Below are 10,658 nucleotides of genomic sequence, written 5' to 3'. Positions count from 1 at the left end.
CTTGAACACGAAAATGTCGCCTTTTCGGCAATGCACCCAAAACAAAGATTGGCAGAGGAAGGTAGAGGAGCCGTAGGATGTGGAGAGGGAGAAACGGAAGGACCATTAAAAGTATTTAAGTCATCCCACTTTTTTGCGCAGTTTGCTGTTTTTTGCCCCCCCCCACCGCCCTTGTTAACAAATCGCATGGCTACCACACTGTTTTTGGGGTTTTCTGAACCATATTATTAATATTTATATGTGATGAAATGAGATTTGGGAATAATTTTTTTGGGACAACCAGAATTGTTGCGGACAACGCCTGATTGAATGGCCTGGTTGTCCGCAGGAACAAGCACATTATTTTTACTTTATTTCGACACTGCGAAGTAAATTCAGCGTTTGCGAGACAGATCATTTCACCGGACACTCAGAAACCAGGTGTAGAGCCTGTGCCAACAATTTGTCACACGATTTGAGGAGAGCGGCAAGAGACTGTAAATTTTGGCAGCGAATATTGAGACATACAGATCAGAGAAAGGCAGTGTGCTTGAGACAAGTGCTCGTCGGATTACGTTAGGAGGAAGCTGGCTGGATAGAAGGCCAGGCATGACATTAGCGCGTGCCATACAACGTGGCAGACAGTGCGAGATGGTGGAGGGCCAATGGCGGCACTTTCGAACGGCAAATAGCGGCGAAACTGTGCAACAGAATCGGTGAGAGAATGGACACTGGAAGCCACACAACGGAGAGCATGGAGTAAAATGCCGATAATAAGACTGTACTGTTAGAGATAAGGCTTGTTAATAGATGCGGATTTAACTGTTCATTTTTGGGAGCGATCCGAATGGTATCCACAAAAGGTCATCTGTAGAAAGTGCAAAGGGAAAAGATCATTTTGCTAAAGTGTGTAGACAAAGTCTAGTCAAGGGGAAAATTTTAAGTTAGTGAAAGTCCTAATGACCCCTGTAATTCTCAGATTATGCATTCACTGTGTCTGTTGTAAATGCAGGATGCTTACGACGATGTGTTGGTGGTGTGGCATTTAACAATGTTGGTGATTCAGGTGTGCGACCAGTAACATCGTTCAGATTGAGAAACCTGGGAGGGAATGAAAATGCTAGAAAGATAAAGTGCAAGTCTGTGGCTAGTACTACAGTGAGGAAACTGTTCTCCCAGCTATGGTCTGATAAACCATTGCCAGTAAAGGGAAGGTTTGAACTGTGTTATTCAGGCCGGGGGAAAAGTCGGCTGAGCCTGAGTTCCTGGTAATTAAAGGGAAAGGTGTACCGTTGGCTGGTAGAGATACGCGACGAAAGCTAGGTGTCCTGATAATTGGCATTGAGATTGCAGCAAGTAAGCGATGTAGCCATTGATATCGCAGACGCTGTATCCGATGTGTTCCACGGTGTGAAAATTGAAAAGCTAGGCAAGTAATTATCCACATTGATCCACACTGTACCGCGCAGTAGCACAACGCCTTGAGGGAACCCCACTTCAATTGAGGGATAAGGTAAGATGAAAGATAAAAGAATTACTGGATCTTAGACAACATGTTGAACAGAGTCAATGGTCCACCACACTTGGGTAAAATGCCAGTCGTCAGTCGCCCGAAACGCGCAGGTGACATAAGGCTGTGTCGTTGATGATGCGTAGAGCAATGAGGCAGTTATTCGTGCAGATACCCCATACCCACCGTGGATGAACTGCTCCAAAAGTATGAATGGTCAAAAGTGTTTCAGCAGATTACAGATTTTAAAGTGGGGTTCATCAACCAGTTGGAGCTGTCTCCAGAGTGTCGTGAAATCACCACTATTCGCCACTCATTCAGGCTGTAGTCGCTATAAAGACATTGTTTTGTGTATGTTCGCGGAGCGACGCAAATATCAACACGAGATAAGCAACAGCGTTAGCAAGGCATCGAGGTGTGGAAAATATCTCTGATGATATCATAGTGCATGGACCCTGATTAAGAAACACATGATATGATCAGGCATACAGTGCAGTTATGAACGGTGCAAGTCCAGCGACTAACACTGAAATCCTGACAAATGTCAATTTGATATGGATCAGCTTGTATTCATGGGATACTACTATCCGAGAAGTAATAGGGCCTACTGAGACAGGTAAAAGCTGTGATGGGAAGCGCGAGAACCAAGGCGAGTGCATCAGAGGTGGCGATAGCTTTTTAGGTCTATGTGTTATAGTGGGCTAAGTTATACCGGGCAGTTCGGCGACCAATTTCTGAGGCCACCTGAGGAAACTGACTCGAAGGGAGTGTACATTCAACTTGGTCCCGAGCAGATAAGCAATCATTCATGCTTTGAAGGACCATCTGCGCTAAAGCAATAACGTTGGCTTACTCTTGATAACGATGCCCCACTAAGGTGAATAGCTGATGCCTAGTCCAGTTGGTCTAGGTGCTGTGGCTAGTACAGGAATCAGAATGGGAGGAGTTGTACCAGCTATCGTTAGTGCGAGTCCGTAAGTTTTGTCCGACTGTGAAACGTAGATATTCAGAGACAAGAGCGTGAAGCCGCTGGGTCTAGTTTGGGCGTGCGAGAAGATTTCCATGCGTACTATATGGTACAGGAATTGATTATAGTGGACGGATACATAAACGGCATTAGCTATCTACAGCCCGCGTTCCGCAGCCGTGTGGCGCGAATTGAAAGATGGGTGATACGTCTCCAATCCGTATACGTTCATAAGTAGTGTATGTACCAGGACGCAAAGAATATAGCAGATTTATTGCCACGCGCGCCTTCTGAAAAGTGGTAAGTCAGTGTCACCAGGGCATGTATCATCTGGTGCAGAGGAATAGTGCGGTTTGTTGCCTAGCAATGCGACACCGAAGAGCGCTAACTTACAACGTGAAGTAGAACAAATGTCCGCAGCTGAGCGATCGACTAATCATATTAGCGAGAAGCAATAAAGACCGGGTCGATTTGAGAAATGGCAGGCGTTGCATCCAATAAGTGGGCAGAATTATCGTGATTGACAGTCTTGGTGCTACCGAGGTACTCGTATTGTATTACCAAGTAAGTTACGCACGCACAGAGCGCTAGCATTTTGGCACACGAAGGGCCATTTAGGTGTGGTCGGCGACGAAACAGAATCTAAGAAGCAAAGTGTGGTGGCCAGGCAATGGATAGAGCTGCGGAGAAGTATTTGTAATCGTGTCATGGTTGTCAGTATATTCGCGGCATGCATTTCCACCCGAACCGCTGAGACCACAACGCTAGCGGATGGACCCTGGCAGGATGTGGCAATCGACTTGCTGGGACCATTTCCATCGGGACATTCGATACTTGTCGTAGTTGACTACTATAGTCGGTTCTATGAATACGATATTCCTAAACTCTACCCTGCTGTAAAGATAATCGATAGTTTGGAGAGATATTCAGTCGTCATGGACTCCCTATCACTATCAAGTCAGATAACGGAACCACAGTTCGTTCTGAAGAGTTCTGAGTATTGTGATCAAATATGGATGCACGGCCCTCAAGGTTACTGCAAAATGGGCGCAAGCAAATGGCGAGTAGAACGCCAGAATAAGTCGGCTGATGGGAAGAGAATTCGTATCGCTCAGGCAGAAGGGTTAGACTGAAAAGGGAACTCAGGAAGTATGTGACGAAATACCGTGGCATGACCATCATACTACAGGGAGTAAGTCCAGCTGAACTCTTGTTTAATCGTAAAGTGAGAGGGAATTACCAGATTTCCAGGCAGACAGTCGTATTGATATGGAGGTACGCGATCGTGATGCTGAACAGAAAGGGAAAGCGAAAATCTACGCTGACGAACGTCGGCAACGCGCAATACTTTGGCGTTGATGTTGGTGATAAAGTTTCTGTTCAGGAAAGAGAAACCAATAAGTTTTCACAACATTTCGATCCGGTCCCCCACACTGTCGTAAGCGAAATTTGGTAATAGTCTTGTAGTGGAGGCTCCGAATGGTGCTCATACTCTAGGAATACTACTCATGTTAGGAAATACGTGTCGAATGCTAGTACTCCCATACAGGACGATAGGGTAGAAGGTACCGCGTCACCCATGATTGAAACTGGAGCCAATAGTGGAGTTCCAGACAGTGATGTCACTGATGTGTCAGAACTAATTATAGATCCAGATGTTCAGGCTTCATCTGAAGATACGTCTCAGATGCCACAATCTTCTTGACAACCCAGTATCGTAGATCCACAGGCAAAAGAGAGTACCTGCTAAGTACTACTGACTAGTAATGAGTAAATTTCGTTCTTATTGTGTTGGAGATACAATGTCTTGAGATTAGTTGTTCCACAGTTGTGTTACAGGATAAGTTTGAATTTAGTTGGACATTGTATGTTATATGGCAAAGGGTTTATTGCTCCAGGTTATTGTGTTCCTTTAAAGAAAAGAAGAGATGTAATGTTCTATTGTTGATGTATCGTTTTGGCGGGAAGGAGGACTCTCCGGATTCTAGGAATAAAGGTGGTGGTTGAGTTTCACATATCTGCGTCCTCTAATTTATTGGAGTAAGAGTGATGCGAGGTAATAATATCTACTCTAATTCATGCACTAAGAGAGATACAACAGACGGAATTTACAGGAAACTGTCGGCAATAATAGGTGAAAGAGAGTATAGAAACATTGAGAATTTGGTAGTAAATAGATTTCGTATTTATTTAGCATTATATTTTATTGAAACGCTTCAAGTGCCTGTGCAACCAACAGCCTCAATTAACAATTTTGGTATCTATGCATAGCTAGATACTTTACCTTTGAACGTTCACTTCATCAAATGATAACTGCCTTTTGGTACTGCCTACTCTACGCATCTCGGGAATTTCTGCGGAAAATTCCCACTCTGCCAAAATGTAAATGGGAGGAAGTGCCTGTTTATACACAAATAATGGCAGTGCCTTGCATGCTGGGATGAGCTGCTGCCTGCCTCCGAACTTGATTTCGAGGGTCTGCCAAGCCAAGCTAGCATAATGCGCGCAATAATGACATCACACACATGACTACGTTTATTGGCCGAAACAGTCGAGTAGCGCTGTTACTGTTAGGGAGTTTCGGATGATAAAATGATCAGTGTACTTGTGTGTTGCAGAGGAGCATTTGAACGGCATTTACAAGAAATTATCAGTGCCTGTAATATAATAGGTGAAAGACAGTAGAGAAACATTAAGACTTTGGTAGTAAATGTATTTCGTGTTTTTATTTCCCATCCTTTTATTATTGAAACGTTCCAAGTGCCTGTGTTTGCATGCTCAGTGTCAGTGATAATTATAAATTATAATGTATTGTAATAGAATGTTTGCAGGGTTACAGCGGCAACCTCTTCCGGTTGCGGAAGCGCCCTTGGGTGATTCCCTCGGGGTGGAGTTCATAATTTATTCTTAGGCTTGCATACCTCCATAGCGACTCTAATAGAGTACCCTAAACACTCACATGTTCCCGCCATCCTGAGCATTACAGATGATCACGATATTGGCTGTAAAACCTGTGTTTCACAAGTTCGATGTGAAGTGTAGCGATATTGCTAATCGCCATTTCTGTTGTTCTGTGACGCATTATGCATACAATCAAGAGCTAATAAGAGGTATTATTAGCTCTTGATACAATTCAGCTAAGTTCAGTTTCCAAAGTAGAGGCCGTCAAATATGACATTAGGCCAAATTGCCAATGACTGGTTGGATTTAGCTCTGAACCAAATACATTTCGAATGAGATGAATAAATATTAGCAGAGCAATAAAAAATGTAAATCAGTAAATGAAATGGGTGAAATTATGGTTATTTCAATTTTTTCATCCACAGCAATGGCATATACTTAGAACTTTATTGCTTTTCCACAACAGTTATTTATTTGGCTTGACGTCGGATCTGAAAGCAGACATCCCGTAAGGCATCTGCTATGGGAACCAAGCACAGCTGAGTGCTATACAGAGTGAGGCCACAATTAAAAAAATCTTTGTTTGCCCTCACCCGACCCAGGCTGAGAAGTTTGGGTAGGTAGGTCGGCTTTTTTATTATTTTTTTGAGGGGGGTCTTTTTACAAATTCAGCATGTTGTCTACATGCTTGGGTGTGCTTGTGTGGAAATACCTTTTATGTAGAATGTTTGTTTTGCTTGGTACATATAATGTATTGTCTACAGATTTATATAATGTACAGTGATACAATTTGTAAAAAAAAAAAAGAATTGGAAAGATCAATAAAAATTTTTGAGTCGGCCCCTTTTTGTCGGGTTAGTCGGGTGAGGGCAAACAAACAATATTTGTTATTTTGGCCTGAGAAGTTGTGTATGACAGGTTGATAGGTGTTGACAGGTGATAGGTCAACAGAAATGGTGTTAGGTGAGATCGCAACTCTACACATAAAACTTGTGAGATAGCTCATAGAAGTTCTATTGTGTTAATCCATGCTACTCAGAATGGAAGAAACAGGTGTTAGTCTTTAGAGGAAAATCACTGTGGAGGTATGTAAGCCAAAAAATAAGCCTCCGCAACCCGACAACATTGCCGTTGTAACCCTACTTATATAGGGTACATATATGTAAGATAGTTTACGCATTTGTATCTAACTAAGCAAAAGTGTGATTGGGCTAATTTAAGTTCCAGGAAACAAAAGCATCTATTAACATACAATTTCATGTAATGTATTGGTTGCACTATTAAAATTGTAACCAGGCCACAATTAAAAAAATCTTTGTTTGCCCCCACCCAACCCAGGCTGAAAAGTTTGGGTAGGTAGGTCGGCTTTTTTTGAGGGTGGGTGTCTTTTTGACGTTAATCTTGCAATCTGCTATTTATTTTTTATTTATTTATTTATTTATTTAGGCAATTATCCATCATATACAATACATAGCATACTTTTACAATAAAATTCTGAATTCATAAAATTGGATAACTACCAAGGATATATACACAAAAATCATGACTAGCACACTTATTTACATTGTGGTCCTTGGACTTGGCTAGGGTTATGTATAGTGCTGATTATTGTAACAATATATGTTTGTGTTTATATAGCAGTATATCAAAAGAATCCTGGACCAATCAAGGAGTCATCTGACTTCGCAAGTAGCCTGCATAGCAACTGCACTGGGAATATCCTTATTACAGTAAAAAAATGGAAGAACCAAGCGATATGTCAATGTACTACAGGTGCACTTCATGTTGTGAGTGTTTTTTCTCACGGTTGGAGTTCTTCAATCATGCCGAGAGAGTTCACTGTAAAGTACTGGTGTGTCAAGGTCATGACCCCGAGGAGAACACAGAGACGGCTGTGATTGATGGTGTATCTACTGAAACACAGACAATATCACTGAAACCAGAAGGTCGTTCTCAAGATAAAGTAAATATTGATTATGAAACTGCCGCACTGTTACAACATCCTGCAGGAGAGATCAATTGTCCGGCAGAAATAGGAGTTAGAAGAGAAGGCAGTGGAGGAGGAGGAGAAGATGGAGGAGGAAGAGGAGGAGCAGGAGGAAAAGAAGAAAGAGGCAGAGGAGGGAAAAGAGTCAGAAAAGATCCACCTGTCACTGTGAAACTTGAAGTAACAAATGACCATATTAACAGTGAGAGTGCTGCGTGCTGCAGCGTCAGTGATACATCATGTTACAACAGTGGCGATTCAATGAACAATCTCATGCAGGTTGTAGTAGCTAACACGCACTGCGATAATGGCCAGAATGGAGTATCTGGCGCAGTTGCTTACAAAACTCCAGACTGCCCTGGTAGGCAGTATTCTATCAATTTGCCTCAAGTTCAGAACGGTGCTTCGAATGCTGTGGCCACGACCACTGTGGGGGCTCTCAGTTCTCTGGCTCAGATGGAGATGACGGAACATGAAATATTAAACATGGTAGAGAGAGAAATGCCATATGCAGCAGGCACCATGGGCATCGATGCCATAGCCGGCAGACCAGAGCGATTTTTTCACGTTAATATGTCCAGTATCACTCAGGGTGCAAAGAAAATCAACTCCGTACAGACGCAGCCCCTGCCTCCCGTGAGAATCAGGACTGTGGAAACTGTCGGTAATACACTCCGCAAGTCGCGAGCAGCACTCAAACCAGGAGGAATTCGGGTCGTGCGTGCAGTCTCCGACTGCGTGTCGGGAAATTCCACCGAGCAGACAAGAGAACGTTTCACGACGCAACCGCACGTGCTGGAGCGGCTGCAGCCGGTCACGGTGCGTACGCCAGACGGTGGAAGCGACGTCAGTAGATCGTTCGCGAATTCTCACGTTCATTTTAATGGAAAAGCAAAACCATACCACTGTAGCCTGTGCTCAGCCACCTTTAGCAAGGCGACGGCTTTGAAATCTCACGTGCGATTCCACACGAAAGAGAAACTGCATCATTGCGAGTGGTGTGGCATTTCGTTTCCGCATTCCAGTAACTTAATTACACACATGCGTTATCACACCAAGGAGAAGCCGTACGAGTGCGAATGGTGTGGGGCAGCGTTTGCGCAGTCGGGAAATCTTAACTCACACCGGCGGATGCACACGGGGGAGAGACCGTACAAGTGTGATATCTGTGGAGAAAGCTATACCCGATCAAATCTGCTGAAACAACACCAGCGAAAGCGATGCAGGTATATATTTCATTAGTGCTTGGTGATGCGATCTTGGAAAATGGGAAAGCGTGGAAATTAACATTAGCCATGAGGCATGTGTATAAATTTGGGTAGGCGAGTAGCCAGAAAAACAGAAAAGAATATAAAATATTATGCTTGTGTGCTCTCAGTATCTTTCCTTCTCTCAATTTCTGTCTGCCCATTTCTTTTACATTTTTCTCTATATAATTCTGTACATTAGCATATATATATGTTCATTTTTGTTTCAGGGCAGCATCCACACAGGTGCATGAAGCTAGCTGAGTCAGCACAAATCGTGTGAGGATTTCTAGCAACAGTGGATTCACATGCACATTTACACGTCTTTGTGCACAAACAAAATGTGGGGCATTTGGCCTGTGTCACTCACGCGTGCGAATACAGATAGGAACGTACTTGACCAATGATTTAGCTCAGGCATCACATGTTTAGCTAAACCAGCAGACTGTAAAACTAAGAACGCAAAATAGAAGCTGCGCCATCATATAGCTGATCAGAACAATTATTCTTCAGAAGGAGAAAAGCCTTCCCTTGTTCTTGTAAAACTTGTGAAAGTAAATGATCGGCATTTAAATTCAGGGCTCATTATTCGGCATTAAGCAGCGAATCAGCCTGTCGGAACCATGCAGAGATCACGATTGCATGAAAACGATGTTGAATTTAGGTTCGTTACTCTGTCGGCGTTCTTAAATCCTTAGTTGATTACAGTTTTATTCTGTACAAAAATATCTGTACTGTGAAGATGGTGCAATGACGTGTCAACCAAGTCATCAACCTAACGATGGCCACAAAAATAAACGCCTGACTGATTCGACTAAAATGATTTCAGATAGTGTGCTATGTATATATAGTTTAGTCATAAATTGCACATACCTGCACAACCAATGCAGAGTGAATAAGTGTTGTTTGGACCAAGAAGTGAAAGAAGTCATGCTCCAGGGCTTTAAATGTTCTCTTTTTTTTCTGTTGGGATATATCTTGTGTTTTCCATAATTGGTTTTGAGGGTAACTGCATGGTTCTTTCTGGCCCTGGCTCTTGGTTATCATATGGGGTGGTCTGAGGTTTCTTATCCAGGCTGCTGCCTTTGTTTTCTCTGCTTTATGGACAGTGCTATGTTCTGCTGTTCTGTGTCTGATACTGCGATTTGCTTTCGTTTTTGTCTTTACAGAGTTTCTCAAGTTCTGTGTTGTGTTGCTTCCTTAGAATCCTTCTTTTTGAGCTCGTGCACAGTATATATCACATCAACTGCTCATGTATAGGGAGGCAATCTACTACGTTGCTTGGTTTGGAGACAGCCATATATGTTTTTGTTCTTTTCTTTATGCTGGAAGAATCTGTCTGGTTATAATTCTATTTCAATTCAATTTCAATTTTCTATTGTAAACTTCAGTTCTGGAAGGGTTTTCTCAGTTTCTGTCAGTGACAATCAGTATTATGTCTATATTATTTTAATAGTTATTTTAATGGTAAATTCTGCTTTCGGCATTATTATTATCTTATTTATTCCAACAATTGTATAGTTAAATGTAATTATACATCCTTTATTATTCATATATTTTGGAGTAAATTTTGCTTATAGTTGTTAGCTTATAATTCTCTCTTTTAATATTCCATCTATAGCTCAGATATGGATATTATGTGAAAGCACTCATATAATACTTCTGATAATTACATTGTATTAATACTTGTTTGTTGTTAAGGTCAAAATTTTAAAACAAACTATTGATTTATTTGACAAAAATTTGATTATTTTTTCGTTTATAATTTTACTGTCTGAGTGTATCACAAAACCTTCTTTTTTACTTATTTTTAACTTCCATTAACTTCCACACCTAAGTTTGTGCCAGCAGGTGTCTAAGGAGAGCACAGCGGCAATGAGGCCGTCTACCGGTGCAATAGGCTGGATGCATTGCATTCATGTAGTAAACCCAAACATGGAAACAAGCTGCATGTAGGCTAACACAAACGCGCCGCGCAATTCTACTGCATTGCATTCACGTAGAACCTGTGTAACGCCAGCGCGCGCATACTGGCCACATACAACAGTTACGCAGCACAGCAAGTAT

The 10,658-nt window shown here is 42.2% G+C and overlaps 1 protein-coding gene across 2 annotated transcripts in view; it reads left to right on the top strand.

Annotated features, from left to right (window-relative positions):
• The window catches only part of LOC106811469 (zinc finger protein 382-like), a 12,800-nt gene extending 2,623 nt beyond the window's left edge, over window positions 1-10,177 (top strand). Inside the window, exons 2-3 of one of the 2 annotated variants that reach the window (XM_014815094.1) lie at window positions 6,999-8,570; window positions 8,822-10,177. In XM_014815094.1, the coding sequence (XP_014670580.1) occupies window positions 7,096-8,570; window positions 8,822-8,855 (1,509 nt within the window). In that variant the 5' untranslated portion in view covers window positions 6,999-7,095 and the 3' untranslated portion in view covers window positions 8,856-10,177. Of the gene's footprint in view, window positions 1-6,995; window positions 8,571-8,821 lie in introns of both variants that reach the window. The other variant, XM_014815093.1, reaches the window with a different exon arrangement.
• Window positions 10,178-10,658: the final 481 nt, after the last annotated feature.

The sequence above is a fragment of the Priapulus caudatus genome, unplaced genomic scaffold (assembly GCF_000485595.1).
Source record: "Priapulus caudatus unplaced genomic scaffold, Priapulus_caudatus-5.0.1 Scaffold542, whole genome shotgun sequence".
Classification (NCBI taxonomy): domain Eukaryota; kingdom Metazoa; phylum Priapulida; class Priapulimorpha; order Priapulimorphida; family Priapulidae; genus Priapulus; species Priapulus caudatus.
Note: the sequence above shows the minus strand (reverse complement) of the source record. Positions and strands in the feature narration are given on the sequence as shown.